The sequence below is a fragment of the Tamandua tetradactyla genome, chromosome 4 (assembly GCF_023851605.1).
Source record: "Tamandua tetradactyla isolate mTamTet1 chromosome 4, mTamTet1.pri, whole genome shotgun sequence".
NCBI classification, from domain to species: domain Eukaryota; kingdom Metazoa; phylum Chordata; class Mammalia; order Pilosa; family Myrmecophagidae; genus Tamandua; species Tamandua tetradactyla.
This window is the reverse complement of record NC_135330.1, coordinates 73487648-73510404: the sequence shown is the minus strand read 5'-3', so window position 1 is coordinate 73510404 and position 22757 is coordinate 73487648. Positions and strand designations below refer to the sequence as shown.

General features: G+C 40.6%; 1 protein-coding gene across 8 annotated transcripts in view; it reads right to left on the bottom strand.

The window, feature by feature from the left end:
* Positions 1 to 22757, bottom strand: part of PROX1 (prospero homeobox 1) — a 51304-nt gene that overhangs the window by 6000 nt on the left and 22547 nt on the right. For 7 of the 8 annotated variants that reach the window (XM_077157794.1, XM_077157800.1, XM_077157795.1 and 4 more), the window contains one exon: positions 22064 to 22258. The exons of the other annotated variant lie outside the window; for it this stretch is intronic. In XM_077157794.1, the coding sequence (XP_077013909.1) occupies positions 22064 to 22258 (195 nt within the window). The remainder of the gene's footprint in view (positions 1 to 22063; positions 22259 to 22757) is intronic. 8 annotated transcript variants of the gene reach the window in all.

The following is a 22757-nucleotide window of genomic DNA, read 5'->3' as shown; positions in this document are numbered from 1 at the left end:
CCCAAGTAAAAGAATGAAGGACTGGGCTTTGATATAAACTAAACCCACACTTTAAACAATGAAAACCTTCGAAAATGTCAATTTCCTGCTTGAGGCAAAGGATTGTTGACTCAAATGGTGAACTATGTGTTAAAGTAGTCTGCACTGGAAAGCATTCCACATACATAAAGGAGGAAGATAATGCCGTTAACACAGTCAAGAAATACAAAATTTGAACTGAATCTTAAAATACTATGTCAGAAACTGTAGCCTGAGATCTGAAGAGCTCCATAACAGAATGATTTGGGCAGCTACTACTATTATAATTAAACATTGATTGAGTGTTTGTTATATGTTAAGTATTGAATATGAATCATTTCCTTCTCTTCTCCCAGTATCTCCATGAGTTATGTTCTCTTAACATGCCCTTTTCAAAATGAGAAAACTGAGGCTTAGAGATATTGTCACTAGATTCCAAGAAAAACATTCCCCCAAAATTCTTTGTAGGATCCCTGTTTGTTAAGCAGTTTCTTCCACAGCAATGTGTGTGCATGTGTTCCCCTAAATGTTTATTTAATAGTTTTGACCTCTTGACTAAGGATAATAGTAGCCATTGGTGTATTTATTTAGTATTTGTAAATTATTTATGGTTAAGCATGGCCTAACTTTCCACACACCAAGATAATAGATTCACAGACTTACTCTATGAACTCACTTTTTTTTTGCAAGTACACCTCAGCACTGTAAATATATGTGTAGGCAAGTCTGCTTCACATACACAAGAGGAAAGATTTTCATCTTAATTCAGACATGTCACTTACTAAAGTAAAAGGCAAACACCATCACATTGAACATTTACAATACTTTCCTTCCCACCTTTTCTCAATTATTGCAATGGGCCTTTTTTTTTTTTTTAATGATAGTAGCTAGTAAAGAAAGCTAGAATAATCACCAGACATTGCTGTTTTTCACATTTAAAATTGGACAAAGAAATTCACTGCTTCCAATGGCAAGTCACGTCTCCCTTACAGAAAAGCCTAATAACTCCTCTAAAAAAATAAAAGGACCCCTAACTGTGGTTGATCGGAGTTTAGGAAAAGTAACACTTTTGGCATCCCCTCCAAAAGACATATTCAGCGACCAGTATCTCAGGATGCATTTCCCAAAACTGCCTGAAAAATCATATTTAGTGCTGCTTCCTCTCCCATTGACTTGCAAATCCACATAACCCAACAGCCATCCTCTCATGAGAATTCATCTGGATTTTCTGGAGTTCCCCCCCCCCCAAATATCCTATATATACATGAATATTTGAAGGATAGGAGGGCTTTGGAGGAGAGGCTAGCTCTCCATTCACCTTACACTAAAGTCATTAAGCTGACTTTTTGAGTATCCTGCTTTCCCTTAAAGATAATCCTTCACATTTTATCAAATGGGCATCACTGCGAGAGATAATCTGCCTGGTGGGAGAAGTTAGTTAGGCACTACGACTATCCATTCTAACTACTTGGCTTGGGAGCTGTTAGCCAAATGCTACAGAAGCATAACCATAGACATTTAATAAGGTAACTATTTCAAGAAGTGTGGTTTCAGTGGCCATGGGCAACAGTGCCGTGGTGGAGAGCTGTGTTCCTTGAACACTCGGGGATGCTGCAGGGCATGGCTGAGACTGCAAGGGGCAGAGGGGCAGCTGCTCCACAGGAAGCCGGGGAAGGCTGGAAGCCCCTCTCCCACACTCCAGTGGCCCACAGGAGATCTGGGGGGCCAGGGACCAAGGGAAGGGCACTGTTTGAGATGGTAGGAGAGGGAGAGGCATCTGGGCAGCATCCGCACTGGAGGAAGGAAGAAGAAAGGAAGTGTGGTTCTAGGATTTTCCAGAGAGAAAATCAGGGTAATGTTTTTGAGGTTTGCGTGCAGCTTCCACCCTGTTATTCTCATCATCCATCATGCTTGTTAATGTTTTTTAGTTAAAAACAAAACCTTTTTGTTAGTTAAAACCTAAACCTTTTTGTTAGTTAAAACCTAAACAGGTTTTAATCCTGTTTAAAATATTTAATTATTATGATAGTGATCATGGGCTGGTCTGTAACATTTTTTATATTTGTATCTTGATATGATTTAACTTTTTCACCTACTTATGTAAAGTTTTAATTAACGTTATCATAAGTTGTTTTCAGATAAAGAACCATGGTTTCTATTCCCCACAATGCCTAGCAGAGTATCTTTTGCATAGTCACATGATAAATAGATCAGAATGAGATCTTGCCTTCTGCTTTACTCCATATGACTCTAGAGTCGAACTTATTGTCCGCCCTCAATACTATTTTTTAAAAAACTAAAGTTTAAAGTAATGATAAAATAAGGTGGAATTTAAAGAGTTGAAACAGATTATAGAAATTATCACTTTATAGATGAAGGAACCAAGAATCATGCAACAATAACTTGCCCAGGTATTTTGTTATTAAACCACTCTGGCTGTCTTTTAATACATTGTTAGCAGTTTCTACTTACATGACTCATCAACACCTTAACAAGCTGCAGGTCTGTGATTAAGAAAAACCACAGAGGAGCTAGTAACTTCAAATAAATGGAAGTGGTTTAAAAGATTGCCAGGAGGAGAATTTGGTTATTGGGTTATGTTTGGAAAGGGATGGATTTCTGATGAGTAAATAAAATGGTTTGCTAATTTACTCTAGTGGTTTCCCTAAGGCAACACTCATGCAACGGACTGGACCTGGACAAAAGAAAGTTACAATGAGATTGTTCATACTGTAGCAATTAATCCATTTTGGTGGCTTCAGAAGAGGTATACTGTGGGAGAGCATCTAGTCTTTGGAGAGGGTGCCAAGGTATTCTGTCCACAGGTAAAAATATCACCCATGAAAAGAGGGACCCTCACACTTCTGCTTGAAAACTTTGCGCAACTCCATTCAACAGAGAAAGGAGGTGTCATTCTAATGGTTTATTTTTGGGGTAGTGGAGGGGTGTCTCAGAATCCAGGCTTATGCTAATGATGATGCCCATATTTTTTTGCACCTCTTCACACCTAATAACTTTCCAATCACTAATAAACATCTGCAGAAAATCCCTTAGTGACAAGTAATCCCTTATCTGGGTTTCTTTTAATAGAACCCAACAATCTGCAGAATGAACCCTGGAGTATCTCTTCAGCATCAGGTGGCAACAGTCAATCAAGTCACTGGAATGCAAGACAATGCAGGCTGCTGGGGGAGGGTGGGGGCAAGGCTCTGCCTTTGGACATGCCACAGGGAAAAAACAAAAGGCGTCCAAAACCTTCCTGGCTCGAACTTTGAAGCTATTGTGGGAGCTGCTTTGTCGAGGGTTCTTCAGGAGAGGAGAATGGAAATTTTGCTTTCATAAAAAGGCACCCTAATATAGGAACCTCACCCCAAATGGTCTCGCCTTGATCTATGGGGGACAATATCCTTGTGATGAGATACTTAAATACACTCATAAATCTGAAGGGGGCTGGCATTGGCATCTATCAATTTCACCACAATTGTTTGTACTTGCGTCTCCTCAACGCAAATGAGGGCCCTGTGGGCTTCAAAAAAATGGGAAAATGGGAAGGTGTTTTCATCTGTTTCAAGTCTGATTGTCAGCGGCTGCATTGCTGTGGATTGGGTGGGTGGGTGTCTTTCTATTTTTTTTTTTCAATTAAAAAAAAAATCAGAATGAGTGGCAAAGATACATTTTCCCTGTCTTCCTCCTCCTCCTCTTCCCAGTTGCTTTACCTTCAAGGATGATTTGTTTTATTAAACTGACTGTCCCTAGCCTCTGCAGTACATAATAAAAGCCTGACATAGCAGGCTGCCTGCCTTCTGTGTCCTGCAGATACTCATCATAAGTGTCAGGACATACCAAGGTTAGCGGTCACTGGAAGTGTGCTCGCTGGCCCAAACCTTGCCAAACGCACTTGGCAGCTGAATGAATGTCATAGAGAATAGAGGGGGAATTACAAAGGTTAAAAAGAAGACAGCCTCTCCTATTTTCTGGAGACAGAGAAGCTGATTTTTCAAACCTTTGAAATAGCTATAAGCTCATTCATTGGCCCTTGCAGGTGATCTAAATCTCACCTCTTGCACAGTTCTCCACGGACACACCTCCATCATTGATCCCCTCTGAAAACTGGCCCACTGGCCTAATTTCATTAGTGAAATGATTTTTATTAAAATGGATGGATAAGGATCTAGGCATAGATCTCTCTCCCTGGCCCCTCCCCAATAACCAAAGGTTGAAATGGCTTATCAATAGATTACAACCTTGTCAAGGGAGAGAATCTTTCCAGCTCAGCTTTTAAACAAAAATTTTTTTTCTCCTTCAAACTTACTTTAACAGGGCATTGAAAAGGAAACATATGTACAGGCAGGTCTGGCTAACTGATGGAAAAGTAAACGCTTGGCTGGTATTTTGGTGAATTAGTTTGTGTGTGGGTTTTCTTTCTTCTTCCTCCTCCATCTTTTTTTAATACTATAAAAGGGCAATAAAATGCTGACTGTAAGAAGACAATGTCAAGGAGAAAAGGGTATTGGTATTTTGGATACTCTTCACTGCTCGCCTTGGAGAGAGAGTTATTCTTGTCACAAACCCTTTTGTCTGCATCTGCTGACTGCTTGCCTGTAGCCAGCAGCATACTTTAACTGTTTTGTCACCTCCTAACATCACATGCATCAGCTGTTGGGCTTTTGTTACGGGTATTGTAGAACTAATCCGCTGTGGCTGTTCTACTGTGCAGTAAATAAAACAGAAACGGGCTTCTCAGACAATTCTGCATGAATATTTCAGATGGCTTTTACAACTCTGATTCACAAAATCAAATAAATAAATACCTCCCATAGCCCCCCACAGCCCCTACCCACGTACAGAAACAAAACCCCTCAAACCGGACCCAGATGCCTCCAAGTCAACTGCATTGAAGGCGATGACTTGAGCCTTAAAGCAATTGTTTCATTGAAGTTGAAAGAAAGTGCTTTCTAAACTTCAGGGCCGTGTTATTCATATTTGTTATTAGATTGAAACGAATCTAATGCCAAACACTGGGTGAGTGACTCTGAAATTCTGGAAACCTACTTTTTTTCTTTGGGCCTTTTCAAAGAATATGTAATCCTATCAGAAATATATAGTTTGGATTGCCTTGTCAAATGGCTTTTATTGCCTCCATCTGATTTGCTTCCCTTCTGTGCATCTGAAAGGGGTCAGAGAAAGATGCTTGAATGTTTAGTTCAGCCTAAGACCCTTTCCAAAATGTCCACAACAGGGAAAAACAAGCAAACAAACAAAAAACTTTGGGCTGCTGATTTCAAAACTTAATTTACAATATGAGCTGTTTGACGATGTGAATAGCATACTATTGTAAAGCAAAGCTTTTTCCTACACGACATCTAAGTGTTGTCGGAGAAGTTAAAAGAAAAAGGGCCTTTGCACACATGCACGCACACACACATGCCTACAAAGATCCCAGGAAAGGAGACAAACAGTTGAAGTACTTTCCCGAGCATTCATTCACCCTGGTGTGCACATGATTCCTCTAAACAAACTCTCCCATCCCTCCTGTTTGGTAAGTAAATATTGATCAAGAAGAGACATATCTCCTGACAGCAGTGGCACAAGCTGGGGACTTATACTTCAGACAGAGTGGACTTAAATGGATAAACTCAGATGCTGTAGTAACTTCTCACAAAGATTATCAGATGCAAAGCAAGAACAGATATGTTACTGCTGCTTCTTTCTGCTGTCTCACTGAGTTCTCTTGCCGGAGACAGAAAAGGGGAATCATGGAGCTATGAAATATGGTTGCAAGATGCTGTTACTAAGAGTCTGTTATTTGCAGTCATGCATGCATTTATCCTGTGTTTACAGCTGGACTAACTGACCTTTTAGAAAAGAAGAAATGGTGCAGGTTGTTACACATAGTGAAACATAGGCTTGTATTCCAATGCCATCTCATTACAGGGAAGGATCACATGAGAAAGCAAATATGAATGAGCTCTAGAAAACCTAAAATATAATCTAAAAAGAAGGTGGGGGGTTGAAACTTTAAAGAAGAGCTCTCATTCCTGGGAAGCCTTTCACTGTGACTAGTAAATATGTGGAAAGCATCATTTTGAGAGATGCTTTGAGGGGGTTTGCCTTGGGTGGTTTTATTAGCCGAGTCAACAAGTTGAGAAAAGTTACCCTGTGTTTCCTCAGTTTGATTTTGGTCCTTTCATGATTGTGATACTGATCCCTGTTTTCTGCACTGTCATAGCTGAATGGATACATACACTTTTCTGGGAAGGCTAGTTTTACAATCATCTCTAAGAGATTAGATTTTAGCAAGGTGTTATATTAGGGATTCCACAAATGACTGAACGACATTTAAATTGTATTAGGACGCCTGTGCCTATGTTTAGAAGGACTAGCATTATCCCAAGAGCACAGGCTCTGAAGTGGCTTTCAGATGCCTGCCAGTTACATCGAATGAGGCAGAAGAAGGTTCTTCAACAACTGGGCCTTTGGACTCACATTGTCTTTCATTCTGATGCTCCAATGGCATTCAGCTCTTGAGGCCCTTAAAGGATTAGGTTAATCTAATGCCCAGGCAATCGTAGGCCCCAAGAGTGGGCCCACTTCCTAGTAACATGTTTTGCTACTTACATACATGAAAAGTAAATGCTTGTAGGAAGGAGCTATAGTTCAAGGTTGTCCTTAAAAAAAAATAAAGCAGAACACTATGTTTCCTTGGTCTAAGCAAAGCAACACACGGTAATAACAGTCCATATCATTTTTTTTTCCACAAAGCTACAAAAGAACAATGTCCTGTTGAGCAAAATTCAGTAGCATTCTGTAAACATTAATTTAAGGAAATCAATAGACTCAGTGAGCTAAAGCCATATTGCAAGATAAACTGGTCAGAGTGCCACTTTGTCAAATAGATTTTCGTTTTCTCGGCTAGATAAAGACAGTTTCAAAACGGGGCAAACGTGTTGCAACCAAGGTTTGAAAAGTATGTGGCCTTCAAATAGTCTGCTTGTTCCTACTATAAAGCTGGATAAACATACTTTAAAAATGATAAGATTGGTTTAGAATTGATTTTGTTTCAAATTTTACATATTGTAGATTTCTTGGTTGTCTCAGAATAAAGCAAACACCATGCATTCAAGAAGAGAAAACGTACTTGACAGAAGGGGTTAACTTGTCTTGATAAAGAGAGCTTTGGGGGCAGTTTCAGTTGATGTTTGACTTTAAAAAAGAAAGACATCTTATTCATGCTGATCTGATGGGCAACAGGCCTTCTTGCCAAAATCCCAAAGCCAAATTCTCTAGCGAGTTTGGGATCAGAGGTTTTAGCTGGTGGAAGCTGCTCCCGTTCTGTGCTCCCCCTACGGTGTCATGTTAATGTGCAGAGGGGGCAAAGGGGTGAGGGGAGCACACCCAGGGATGGCCTGGGGAAGGAACCTGAGTGGATGGCTACACGCCAGCCCCAAGGTTTCTCTCGGCCAGAGTGAAAGAGCTGTGGGGAGAGTCAGAAAACGGGGCAAAAGGAAAGCATCTCTCTGGGTCTGCTGGTGTGCACAGACCCCACTGAACTTGTTGCAAAGCTACGCCCAAGATAAACCATGCAAAATCCAGCAAAGCCATCTCCACCTTTTTAAATGCTGGCAGAGCAGCAACCAGAAATGAAGGATTCAGTGGAAATGCCCCACTGGAAGAAATGTAATAAAAAGAATGAACATGCATGTGGAAACTGCCAAGGAAGGAGGTCAAGGAATGGACTTGAATTGAATGGACAGTGGGACTCCCTGAAAAACATTCTGAGGAACTGGACTTTGTTCTGCTGTGTGGGGAGTGGGGTGCTGGATGCTGTCGCCTTCGTATGCACATCTGATAACAGCATGCATCAAGGGCAGAGATCCTCCCTAAGAACTTGTTTCCTCACCTGAATTTGAGTCTTTGCCTTGTAAGAGAGTTATTTAGAAAATACGGAATTCACAATAAAATGCCTATACCTTTTACTATGTATCAATAAAAAACACTGTATAATTATAAACAATGCACTAGAATTGAGCATTTTGAATAATTCCAACTTCCAGGTAACAGAAAAAGGAATCTTTTAACATCTTCTACTCCATCTGCTATTAAATTAGGTATATATTCTAAATTATATATGCATTTCATTATCATATCAATATCAACAAAGCTATCTCTTTTACAGTCCCAGAAAAGGAGGTACTGGCTTGCGGGGAACAGAATGACATGCCTTTACAATAAACTCAGATTGTGCGAACCATTCTGTGGTGCTGAAATTTGGTTTAACTGAATGTGCTCCAAGAAACGAGCTTATTTGGTCATGCTTGGAAGTCTTGGTGTTATATATGTTAGGAAGCAAAATGGTTGTTTTGTGATAATGGAACATATTTTCCTTCTCTCCCAAACTTTGCACATGTCTCCAGAAGTGACTCCAAGTTTAAACAAACAAAACGGAACAAGAATAAAATCAAAGAAAAAGTATCGAAGAGAAAACCTAACATTCCTCTTCCCTGCTCCCACCTGAGGTGCCACTAAGATATTCTCAAATCTTAAAACCTGGAAGATCTCTGCTGGGATTTCCCATCCGGCAGGTTATTCATGTAAAAGCTGGATCAAGACTATTCCATCAAGGAACATAGAGTTCCGAAACTTCAGAACTAGAAAAGACCTCGGAGGGTTCGTGCACTACACTGGAGAGAAACAACCCTCAGCCAAGGGTTGACAAAAAATTTTTGTAAAGGGCCAGATAGCAAATAAGGCTCTGTGGTCTACATTTAGTTTCTGTTGCATATTCTTCTTCTTCTTCTTCTTTTTTTTACAATGCTTTAAAAGTGTAAAAAGAATTCTTAGCCTGGGGGCCATAAAAACACAGACCAAGGGCCAGATTTGGCCCGTGGGTTGTGGTTTGCCAAGCTCTGCTCTTAGCCAAACCCCGGGTCTAACAACTTTTCTGAAGGCCAAACACTCTCTCATTCTACACTAATCCTTGTGTGCCTTGCTGGGTCAGTACACCAGTTGTTCTTGCAGGGTAGGTGGAATGGACTCACCCGAATTCAACCTGCAATGTCACTCCATTTCTCAGATGCAGTTAATACTGCCCACGTCAAAGGGAAAAGAGTTAATAAATCACACACAGAGATGGTCAAGAACCAGGAGAACTCCAGGCTCTGATTAGGAGCTTTCTTGCTAGTAAATATTTCAATATGCAAATTAGAGAAAACTTTCACTGTTCCCTGATACATCTAATCAGTTAGCTAGATACCTTAGATGAAAAAAAAACAGGCACTGCAAGCAGTGTAACAGACTCATTGTAGTGTTAACTTTCTTTCAAATCAGCACCATGAATGATATGTCATTGCTATCTGAGCCAAGACAAGCTGAAGGTTCTTGAAGTTTAATCTTTGCTACAAGTACTAGGCAAGGGGGTAAGTTAGATAGGGTCAAATTTGGTACCATTATTGGATGGGAGATTATTTTAAAACAACACAGCATGAACTCTCCATATTGCATGAAGGAAAGCTAGGGCACAGATAATCCATGGCTACACCTGTTTTGTTCGAGAACGCATTACAGGATTGTTCTCTGCAGCAGATTTACCTTTGTAATTAAGCTTTGCTTAGGCGAATATTAAGACTAGTCTGCTTGCCCTGTGTGCATGTTGATGGAGCAATGTAAGTAACGGGCCTAGGGAGAAGCTAGGTAGGAAGTGGGCTCAGAGAGGACGATGGGAACAGCGTTGTTCATGGTAAGCACCCAGCAAAGGGCCATGTGATAAGGATAATAATCAAACAGAGCTTCAGAGACCTCAAGATCATGGGAGATATTGCGAGTCATCTCACGATAGCTTATCACACTGCAAATAATACACTTTGGGAAAGGACAGAATCATCAGCCTCAATCCAATCACTTGGTTTTAACTGACAGATTTTTGTTCTGTCAAAGAAATTTCTTTTTGTGCTTCTTAGGAAATTCTTCTGGTTTCTTCTCCACAACTACCCCTGGCAAAACTAAGGATGGGCTGTACTTCAAAAGGTATGTAAGAGCTCACAAAGGGCTTGGGCGTCTATGTTTTAAGAAAGGTAACTAGTTTGCAAACACAGAGAAGCAGATTCCAGAATAAGCTCAGAGGCCTTTGGAGGTCACAACACCTCCACCAACACCTAGTTGCACTTCAGGTGATAGGGTGAGAAGCTTTATAGGAAGCTGTCAAGACCTAGGATTGGCCCTGCTGAAACGCAACTTCAGGAGTCAAACTGATTCTCATACACCTTCAGATCATTTAAAACGATATATCTTTAAAAATAGGTTATATATTAAAGGAAATGCAGTGGCCTTGAAACCACAGCCTTTCATCTTTGAGTCATTTCTCTGCTTTTGGCCCTCTTCACATCCCATACTAGTTCCCAATGAATACGTTACCTTTAACTAAAAGTCACTTTTAGTACCAGGTTTTAATTAAAAGTTTTAGTATGGCCTTTAAAAAAGAGGTTGGGTGCAGTAACCATGAGATATATGAAAAATTCATTACCCAATGACTAGTGTGAGCATTTTATTTGTGTCAACCCTAAACTCACAGGGGAAAATAAAAATCCCACTGGAAAAGACTTTTATGATCTAGATTGCTATCATTTGGGGAATATTTAAAGGAAAGGATGGTGTTGGATTTGCAAAAATTACCAACGAAGCCTAGAGTAGCGAAGGTAGTTTATATAGTCTAAAACAGCTAATTCCTTCCCAAAAGAAGGGAGATACTGTACATTATGTAAAAGGTAATACATATCACAAATACTGACTTTTCTGCATTGAGGTGTGGCCTAGGTTGAATCTGTGGAGGATGTGTAGACTCCCCCTTAGTTTGTTCAGGTCAGCATTGTCTCCTGGAGAACCCACAAGCATGAGGGCTTTGAAGCACAAAATTTCTCATTGTTTAGCCACCCCAGCCAAGGTAACAAATGAAAGTGTGCAGCGAGTATAATGGCTAGTGCCAATGCAGTCAATCAACTGTTTACTAATTTTATAAATTAGATGCTATAGTTCCAGTAAGAGAGTTGCCACGTCTCCAAGGGTACTGTTGAGATTTGAATCTGCAAAGAGGGCCTTGGGAGAAAACTGAAATGGGTACTCTGGAGAGTTTTACTCAGATAATTAGGCCACAGCAGAGCCATGAGAGAACATGTAAAGTATTCCCTTTAGGACTACCAGGGCCTCTGCACTTAGAGCTTAAAACTCTGCATTATGCCTGGGATTCGAGAGATTTTATTTAGAGAATGCAGAATGATCTTTCTTAGAATCACAGAGTTTCAGAGCTAGAGCAAATCTTGAGTTTCGTCTTGTCATTTTACAGATGAGCAAAGTAAAGCCCAAGAAGGCAGGTTTTCTAGAGGGAAGCTGACCTTCCAGGCCAGAACTCATTCCATTATGCCCTGTAATCTCATTACCAGGCTTCTTATCAGAAACAGGTAATTCCAAAATCCCAGAGATGATCTAGGTCGAAATTTTGTGGCAAGATGAATTGCTTTCTGGTTTTAAACCCGTTTTTCCTGGAATGTTTGTCCCAATTCTTAGGAGAGTGAGAATATGAGAGCTCCCTGCTTACTTGCTTTTCCTATTTAGGGTCAATAGGACGTGATGCGATAGTTGGGTATCCAGATGGCAGTGTCACAGTACTTTTTACTTGGCTTTGCAAATGAGTAAGAGCAAATGCTTATACAGTACTTACTATATGCCACTTAGTCCTCACAATTCCATGAGGAATGTGAGGCACTGCTATTTCCCCCTCTTCATGGATAAAGAAACTGAGGCACAGAGACAGTAAGACATGTGCCAATATCTAGAAAATGGCAGAACTGGGACTTGATCTCAGGAGCTGTCTGCATAGTCTGTGCACTAAAGCTCTATAATAGCATTGATCCAGGACCTTCTGACAATGGAAAGAGTCCCCCAAAGGGTTTTCTTTTTAAGATTTCAACATGGTAATTTTATATAAAATTGTGCCTATTCATAAGTGAACATTTTGATTCCTGCCTGAGAATAATATCAAATAAAGTAGAAACCACAGCTTTCTTGTCACAGTTGTCATTTTTTATAGTCTCAAGTCCAAGTCTAAAGCTGTGGCTTCATTATATCAAACACCCTAATACTTTATCTACCAAAAACATCTGGGTAGCAGGGTGGGTCTGCTTCTCTTAAAAATTTGGCTGGGTATGTCCATCAGATTTGCCAGAAATACTTGTCGAGGGTCTGATAAATTGGTCTCAAACGATCATTTTAACCACTAAGTGCTACCGAGGTGTTACTCAAGAAATGCAACTTCAAAGAACAAACTTCTGGTGCAATAAAAAAAATGTCCCATTGAGTGTGCATGAAACACAATTATCAAACTCAGGTGTGGCTGCCCATACCTGGAATTCTGTCCCATTGTTTAGCCATCATAACTGTCCCTCAGGAAAACAGTCATGCTGGAAAAGCATTACAGAGGGCAGCTCACATGATCGGGGGCAACCCACTTACTGTATGAGATTAGGCTTTTAAAAAGGATTAGAGCTCCTTAATCTGGAGAGATGAAGATTAAGAGGGAATAATGATCAAAGTCTGTAAAATCAGAAAGGAAATGGAGAATATGGCCACAACCCTATTCACAAATCCTAGGATATTATGACAAGGGAAATCCCTTTGGAGTTCAAGGGGAATCACTTTAAGAGCCATGAAAAGAAGGTACTATTTTCACAGCAAGTAATAAATTTAAACAATTATTATCTCAAGGAGTGGTTTATTCTGAGAAGAGGATTAGATTTTAAAATGGCTTAAATAACCCTATGGGTGATAAAACCATAATGATCTAATACTAGGAGGTAAGGAGTATTCTGGGAATATCCTGAGTTTTCTTTTCTTTTCTTCTTTTTTTTAACATGGGCAGGCACGGGGAATGGAATCCAGGCCTCCAGCCTGTCAAGCAAGAACTCTGCTACTGAGCCACCGTTGCCTGCCCCATCCTGAGTTTTTTTGAAGATGATTTGATCCATGGCAGGTACTAGCTTCTCCCCTCAGTGCCACAGTGCCTCAGTGCCACACTGATCTGACCACCTCCACTGCTGCTGGAGGGTCCCTAAGATTCGGAGCTGGGTTCAGTGACTGGGCTCAGGAACCGGGTACAACAGAAGCAACTCATTCCTTGGAGGGAGATTTCTTTAATCCTTACCAGGGACTCTGTCCAAAGATTCCAAATTAGAATTTAGGGCAACAATTGGACCAAAAGTCTCACAAAATATATTTATTTATCCCTTTAGGTATATCTCAAAACTAAAATCTACGTTTTAACCAAAGATGGAGACATTTAAAACATCTTATGTGATAGCGTTTGGGGGCTAAAAGCTGGTCAAACTCTCTATTGGGGAAGCTGGCTATAATATGCTAACACAGATCAATTAATTTAAATTTAAGGGAAATGAAACATACCAATTATGTAGTACTGATCAAAGACCGAGATAATAAGCTCTAAAATTTACTGCCATTTATGTAGAAACCAATATACTTAAAAGCTGTGGCACCGTTCAATATCTAAAGTAAAACTTTAGACAGAGAGAAATGTTTTAGCTCGTTTCCAAAACAGCCAAGTGTTAACCACTTTAAATATCTAATAATAGGTCATTGTGGAGGGCTGGGAGGTTATGACAGCAGGAGGAGGAGGAGGGGAGGGGATTTTGGTAGGGGCGGAGATGAAGATTCCATTCAGAGAAAAGGAACCTTCAGACAACCACAGCACGCACAGTGAGGTGTGAAGAATATTTTCTGTAGTCGCATTTTAAACTGCTTTCTGAAAACTGATAAAAGGAGCAATGTGCAAACAAAAATAAAGGTGCCAAGGAAAGAAGGAGGAAGGGGGGTGAAGGTGAAGATGAAAGAGAAAAGCATACATATAATAAACGGAATCTAATAACCCCGTCTACCTTCGCAACCTGTAAGCAACAATGTGGTGTCTTTTCAAATTGCAAGTTTGACAACGGTGAGCCCTTATGGTGAGGAGCTATTCAAAGCCACTATTCATTTGACGCTTGAAAAAGTAGAAGAGGTTGGAAGGGGTGTGATGGGTTAAAGGGGGAAAGAGTCACCTTGTTTCTTGTTGTAGACTTCAGAGTGATTTTGGGCAAGAAAACCGGGACATCTGGAGTTCAGAAGTCGAGGAAAATGGGGAAGAACCGGGAAGATGAATACATGATCATCAGCTACACAAAAGAACGGAGCAAAAAGAAGCCTGGATTTGGGCACTCGCGTCTGGCAAGGAGGCCGGCAGCAGGGCTAATGAAGCATTTGCGGCGTGGGACGTTTGCCAGCGCAACAAAGAAGATGTGCTTGGGCTCTGCAGATGTGCCAGGGCCCCCAGAGCAAAATAATGACATAATCACCATCAGTGTCACAGACCAGACTGTACACAAGGTGACAGGGGAGGGGAGGCCTGGGGTACACACACAGGGGGCCCGCCGCGGCCCACGGCGGCTGCTGCTCTGTGGGCTGGGATGCGGGCAGAACTCCCACCGACCCATCTCTACCTCCACCTTAAATTCTAAGAGGAAGCTTGTCTCTCCCTTTAGTGGGTGTTTTCATCTAATCCCAGCTGCTCCTGACAGAAATCTGAAAAGCTTAAGAGAGATCTGGAATTGGATGGAAAAGGTTGACTACCATGCAGCAGGGCAGAAAGGGAAGGAGAGAGATTTCTGAGTCCGACTCCCCTGTCTCCTATGAGCACGCAAACTTTCACTAATCTGATCCTAGCCACAGAAGCCAAGGTACAAACATCATCATAGGTGTCAATGCCTCCCACTGGAAAGAGACACAAAATATTCACGGGGAATTGGGTGGGGAACACAAATGAGCATTAAAAGGAGCACCCCAAAATTAGTGCCAAAGCAGCATTAAGGCAGGAGAAAAACACCACCGCCCACTTTAAACGCGGCCTCTCGGCAAGCCTCGGCACCTGCCCGTGGCTCCAGCTCAGAAAGGTGGGTGTGTTGGAACAGCTGTCTGGCTTTTAAGTGACTTTTGTCAGTTTGAAAGTGAAAGTCTGTGTGAGGAGCTGAAAGAACAATAGCTCAGAGCCCGGAAGAAGAGATTGCAGCACAAAGGACTTGGCTATACTAGTGTCCCTTTTCAATGCTTCTAATGAAAGATTCATCAGAATAACTTTAATTTTTTATGACCCCCTTTTTGGTATGACTATATTAGTTGTGTCAACTTCCTTACACAGTTTTTCTTTAAATACCAGAAGGTTTATCGTGAAAGTGTTCTCAGAGCACAGTGGGGTCAAGATCGGTGGTGGCCATCCCATAGGTCTCTTCCTCCAAAAGAAATTGCTGCAAGGGAGGCAGAGATTTTTCTTTAAATATGATTCCCTTCCACCTTGACATCGCTGTGAACACTGCAATACAGTTATCCTAAACCTTTCTAATTTGCTAATTCAACTGCTCCTCGGAAGAATGATTATATTTGTTTTTCTTGGTTTCACCCTATTTAACAGGAACAGTGGTATAATGATCATTAATAGACAGTTCTCCTTTTCCTATACTTCTCAAATAGCCGTCCCTGTATCACATCTTTATGTTGTGTGTCAGCCAAAAAAAAAGGAGGGAGAGGAACAGATTGTATTTGTTTTATGTCATATTAGAAAATAGTGTTGAAGATTGGCTTAAGGCAATCATTAAAGGTGAAATAATGTTTTTAGGCTGGTATAATTTATCTTCCAAAAATTATACTTCTATCTTTAACCAAAAGGAATGTTTGCAAAGATATTGCTTGCTGCCAATGTATACTGATGTACTTAAGAGAAACGAGTAGGTTTTCTGGCATATAACTGAAAAAAGAACCAACTAGTTAACGTTAAATAAAATCCTGGGAGGGAAATGAACAAATCTGATTTAAAATGTTTTCTGCCATTTAAAGGTGGGGTGGAAAAAGGGGGGTGGGGATCGCCAACTTCAAACAGGCTGTAGTTTGCTAAATGAGTTTGTTTAATCTAGATGAAATAAACAGGCTAGTTTTCTAAAGGTTGTTAGAACTTCTCCAGACATTTATTCCAAAATGGGTTGAACACAATGATAACACTGCACTGAATGCTACCACCACCACAAGCAGCCATCAGAAGAGAACTTGCTCTCTTTCTCCTATTGATAACCCTTTGTGGGATGGAGAAAAAGCACCGTGGCAAGGAGAACTGAATGTCAGACAATAGACACCCCTCCACACACTGTCTCTGAACTTTCCTCATCTCTGAAGGACAATTAATTATGAAGGCCTTAGGGGTAGGTCGAAGCAAGGGAAAACCCTGCGCTGTCCCAGCACTGCAGCCGCTATCTCTGCGTTTGCTAAATGGCTTCGCCTGTTGGGGTACGGCCACCGAGAGAAGCCATAGATCATGGGGGGTGGGGAGGGAAAGGAGGAAAGCAAAAGATTTTTTTGTGTGTGCGCCTGCCCTTGTATAATTCTATTCTCACTGTGAACTCATCCATACACAAAACACAAGGACAATTTTTTTTTTTTAAGAGAGAAAAGCCACAGGGTAGGTTACAGTCAGAAACGGTCTCTCAGTGGTGTGTTAAAAAGGATGGTCTTTTCACCAAATCATTTCACAGAGGCAAAACAGACAAACACAAAGAGTTGAGACTTTTTCTCCTACATTAAATGGAGTAACTGATAAGGTCAGACATATGATACCTAAAGACATGAATCTGTGAACTCTTGAAGTCAAAGGGCCTCTCTGTGCCGAGGAACAATCTTTCAAAGGAAATAGATCATAGAACTCCACTGAATCCCCTTTAAACTTTATGAAGCAGGAGGAGAAAAAGCTCTAAGTAGGGAAGCTTGACAGAAGAGCCTTGAACTATTTTCTGAAGGAAAGATGAGACCCTCCCTAGGCTGCCACAAAACATCTTTTTTTTTTCTAAAGGCTCCTCTGAACTTTGATATGTGCCAAGACACTGCTATTGAAAGCTGTATAATTATGTGCTATAGCCACTGTAGAAAATGCTTTGTTCACCCCAACAAAGGACAATAAGCAAAGTAAAGCGACATTACACTGTATCTTTTTCTTTAAGAATGTTGAGAAAGGTCACGGAAATGCTATAACTAATAAAGCTGTTGAGTAAGGAGGTTTTAAAGTTGATCTTACTGTGCTTGAATGTAACCCAATGACAAAAAAGACACAGGGAGCTAAAAATGCAATGACATTACCAAATAGATGATAAATCAATGGGCCCGCTTCATTATACTGATGAACACCTTGAATCCCAAAAGGACAGCGGTATAAAAATGGAGCCTCATGCATGTTCACAGAATTCTATCTCTACCCCACCCCCAACCCTTTAACCCTACCTCGAACTTCATTTCTTTACTGCTCTCTCCTTCAAATTTCAGGCCAATAATTCTGTGGAAGGAATATGCGCCCAGAACAGCCATGTGTACACATATATTTAGAGAACATTCATTTAGTCTCTTAAAGGATCAATTTGGCTTGTCAATGGCGGGACTGGCAAGGAAAGAAATGGTAACGGTTTCTTTTCCTCTTTGCCACCCACCAAGAATGTGTTGTGCAATCATTTAAATGGCTCAGTGGCTTTGAGGCCAAAAGACTGCAACAGCAGTCTTCCAAATGATCACTCATATTTAAGTATCTATTTGGAGCAGAGGGAAGCGCTTCCTAAATCCACCTGTCCTCATTTTTCTTTAAAGAGATGACAATGTGAACAAAAGACTTCCAAAGACATTAAATCTTAAACACGTGTTCCGTTTTAGGCGGGAGTGTGTTGGTAGTGGGGGTAGGGATGGTAGAGAGAGATGTATACAGTAGGTGTATTTGCGTGCGTGTTCAAAGTGGGATTATGATGCTGCTTTTTAATTTTCTCTTTCCAAGAGGAAATAAGAAAACATGTAAGTTTGTGGAAGTACCCTTCTTGGTTGTCACATCACCTAGAAAAATGTCAAACCCACAAGGTCTATGATGGAGCAGCCTCTAAGTGAGATACTGGTACCTTAGAAAATGGCATTTACAAGCTTGGTAATCAGTGGAGCCTACGGCTTCCATCCTAAACCCTAGGTCTTTACTGAGGGGGATGGAGGCTAGTTACTCTTCCTGGGGACCTGGACCCTTCTACAGATGAACACCTGCTGGGGGGCCTCTGGAGGCATCCTGTCTTACTGTCTTGGGGGAAGAGCTACCTCGTGGTACCCAACATGCCTGTATAAAGGTGTTCCTCACATTCTCTTCTCAACTTACACTTAATCCATCCCAAACCTCACAACTTTTGGGTCTGCCGCTTTCTTAGCTCACCATGTAATGATCATTGCCTTTCTTACTTGCCACAGTGATGAGAGAAAAAGAAAAACAGTAAAATTGAACTCATAGTGTCTCTAAAGTCAGAAGTATTGGTATGATTTAAAAACTGGGAAGGAATCCCAAACCCTCTTTGCCTCCCTATGAAATTTGTTTTTGGAAGCTCTTCAAAGTGAAGTGAGAATGAAGCATGGAAATATATACCATCACACCTGGAAAGACAAATTTATTATTGCCAATCACATTAAATGTCAGAAGCAGGAGTGAAAGGTGCATCCTGTAATCGAACGTGCCTCCTCTCATACACCTTTGCAAGCTCACGTTCAGAATGGAGATGTCCTGCCCCCATGTTATCTCGCCAACTTTTCCCCCTTTAGCACAAACTAGAAGTGTAGGTTTTCTTTTTTTTTTAAACTTCAGTGTCTTCTTCTACATCCCCTGGGTCTTCTCAGGCTCTCACCACCCTAAGTCTCTGCCAAGAATCTTAGCAATTGTGCAGACTGAAACAAAAGGCAGAACAAGCTCTCCTGTCACTTAGAAGGTCCTGACTCATAAAGGGCAGGAAATGCAAGGTCTAGAATAGAAAAGAAGCACAAGCCACTCCCTCTTTGCCAGTGATAAACCTTCCCCATCTGCTTTATTTTTCTGTAGGCCAGAGGTCAGCAACCTCTCTGGCCTTAAGAGTCTTCAGCAGCAGGGGCTGCAGAGGGACGGAGCTAAGCAATGACAGAGGTGTCACCAGCAAATTTATGACAGAGACAGAGATCGAGCAAAAAGCTGAAAAAAAAGACAAGAAGTAGGAGAAGAGAAAGGAGGAAGAAAATGTAAGAATGAAGGGTAAAGCACTGGCTACATCTTCATGTCCCTTTCTCTCTCCTTGACCCTGGCCAACCATAATTACTCTATAAAGAGCAAAGCTTTAGGAACACTGAAGCTTTTCTCTTTACTATATCAGAAACAGTGCTATTAATATTGTTCACATTAAATAAGTTGATGCTGGTAAACCCTTAGAAGGGTGCCTGTAATATGGTAAACGGTCAAGTAATATTAAATGTGTCATTATTGCTACAAACAACTGGCTGAGAAGCTTAAAAATACCTTCAACAAGACCTTTCATTATTTGACCAGCTAAGACTCAGTTGAGTTAATACATTCCTTTTAACTAGCTGGATCTTTGGGCATCAAGTAGACACAACTTTGGAGTTTTTCTACCAAGCTCCATACCTCCATTTAAGAATTGAAAAAGAAATTAAGGTGTACAGTTCTCTAATACAAAGTGAAGAAGCACACAAAATAGCAGCTGAAGTATTTGGTTCGAGGTGCTGTGTCTGCTTCTGGCTTCCAGCCATGGCCCACACTGCTAAAACTACAATGATGAGGCCAGTGGCTTTCTAAGCATCTCACTTGAGCACTGACCTCCATGCACAAAGGCATGGAAAAGAAGGGATCACCTTATCTGAAGCTTTAGTTAATAAATGCACCAAACTGAGAGGTTAAATTAAAAACTACTCAGTAATATTAGAATCCTCTGTGACGAAGAGTATGTGTCTGTGCATAGCTTCATGAGAGTGGGTAAGGGAAGAGGGTAGACTCCATGGCCCTGCTTCTTTCTCACTCCATTTCAGGCAATATCCTACTTTTAACCAAAAGAGGAATTAGAACCAGAATACTCTAATAACTTGTCTGAAGTCGCATGAGAAGTGACAAAATTCCTCTCCAGGCCCCATATTTAAGACCTTGCACTGAAATGGTCTTAAAATAGACATTGCAGATAAAGGAGAGGTAGCCTGGCTGAAAGTGGATATGATTCACAAAGAGAGAAATATCAGATGTTAATCATATTAAAGGAGGATTTAGAGGATGCTAAATGGAGAGCTTGTTGGGTACCTCTTGAGGCCAGCCATCCCCTGTCTGTGCCATTTTTGCCCTTGAACTCTGAGTAAGGGATTAAATTCCATCCAGGTAAGGTTTAAACAAGCTTTCAAATCCTAATGTGCATTTTAAGGATTTGTCATCTTGAATATGCTATGCAGAAATATGGAGAATCATCCCATAAATCTTGGGCAATATTTTTACGAGTTTGATGCATGCTGCCAACCAAAAATTTATGTCATAAACTGTAAATTGTTTGACAGCACATGATTGAAGTCTCTTAGCTTAAGGTTTTGAGCAATAGACTCATAAGAAGGAAAAAAAAGACACTCTAAATTAAGATTTCTTTATAATGTATAGCTATAATCATATTCTTCTGCTTTAGAAGAAATTTGCTGAGTGTTCTGCCAACATAGTACATTAGTGCTCAATTACAGCAGAGACTTTTAAAATAATGAAACAATACAAGAAGTATCCCTACATTTCATGTGTTCAGCAAAAGAAAAGTTTAATTTACCCCATGTTTGGTAAGAAAATATATTTGGCAAAGATAAATTGGTGGTCTGCAATATAACCATTCAAACTTTCAAAGTCAAAAACCAAAACTTCTTCATTGCTAAGCTCCCACTTTCAATTCTTTATGATCCACCATAACTATCTGCACTGCCCAAAACAGTGGGGAGAGTACCCAAAAAGGAATGGACAAACAAGGAAGGAACTGGGAATTAGGTCTCCTATTCCTAAGGTCAGACCAAGGTGCCCCTCTGTTTTCCCAAAGAAACCTTCCTGGGCATTCATGAATACCTATCCACCTGAGGAAGGCAAGAATATTAATGTAAGGCTCCAACACCAGCAGATGTGACAGAGAAAATTCCTCCAGCATCCCGCCAAGAGAGTACAAGCAATGGACCAATTTGGTCAACCCATAGCCCGTCTACTCATTATCAGGGGCTTCATCCTGCAGAATTCATGCTGTATTCTACCTCCAGCTATTGTTGTCTCAGCCAGCAGGGCTCAGCAAAATGCCTTTGTGAGTACTGGGAGATTTGCTAGCATTGTCTTATAGAGACTCATCATGTTATGATGAAAACTGTTTGCTGAGGCACCACATTAGAAATGCCTTACTCATAGTCACACATCCTTCATTGTTACATGGCTGTTGCTTTCTGGGTATTATCTATAGTGCTTTGTGTGTGTCTAGAATAAGCATGCTGTAGGTATAGACTAATATCAAAGTGTAGGAACAACCAGCTACATACTTGTACACATATGCACAATGAAGGCATTAGTCTCTCCTTCAAAAAAAAAAAAAGACAAAAACAACAAAAAAGATGTTGATGGAACTCTTATGATCTATACTTAGCAAATTCTCATATCATTTTCTCCATAAAGGAAGTAAATATGTTTAAGAGTTAGAAATCATGGAGTCACTCCCCCTCCAACATTTCTAGACTTCTTTAGAAAACACCTTTTACAGTTACCATTGCATATAGCAAATTTCAGGTCAACTGAACTCCTAGAACCTAAATATGAAAAAGGCCTATTGAAGCAGAGACTTTTGCTCTGGAAAGGAATCACTAAATTATCTGCCATTTTTCCTGGATTCTCCAGTTCCCTTCTCCATGCCCAATAAACCCTTCACACAAGCAACAGAGCCAGGAAATGGGAAAGGAAATGGAAGTGGGTCAGATCCCATGACTCTGATGGGAATCACGGGGGAGCTCTCCATTGCTGTTCTATTATTCTACCGGGGGATGCTTGCATGAGAAACCAAGACAAAAACAGATTTGGGAATTTTTCTACAGAAGATACATTTTTATAAAAGGAGAAGGGAGATGACCAAAAACAAAGATTAGTGCCTACCTCAAAATCATTTGCTTTATTGTAGTGCATGTTCAGAGCCCTGTACAGCTCACAGTCTCTGGTTATAGACAGCTCTTCAGTACTGGTGACCCCATCATTGATGGCTTGGCGTGCGTACTTCTCCATCTGAATGTAGTAAAACTCACGGAAATTGCTAAACCACTTGATGAGCTGAGAGGTAATGCATCTGTTGAACTGTTAAATTTAAATGTTGAAAAGGATAAGAATATTGCCACTTCCCTCATTTATTATGTGAAGCATTTTAAAAGTTTCCCTCCCCTCTTTACTCCGAAAGGTATGTTTTAATTCCTCCAAAATGGTGGCAAGATTTTAGTGGGAGGAATGACATACTTACGGGGTATTATCAAATGCAACAAATAATGGAAATCACATTACAACCCTCCACATTGCAAATGGGAAGTTCATATTCTAAATACGATTTTCCTTAAGCTGAATATCTTTTTGTAAATATTGTTCTTAACCTTTCAGTAAAACAATTGCATTTGTATACTTCTTCTGGAAATTCATTCAAGCTATAGAATCCTGGGAAGAGGTGTAACCTCAGGTACCAGAGATGATAAATCACATGACTTCACCACTAGCATGATTTTTTTTTTTTTAATGAGAAGTCCATGCCACTATATCACAGCCTCGCTCCATTCTGGAAAATGACTTTCACACAAAACAAGAAGAA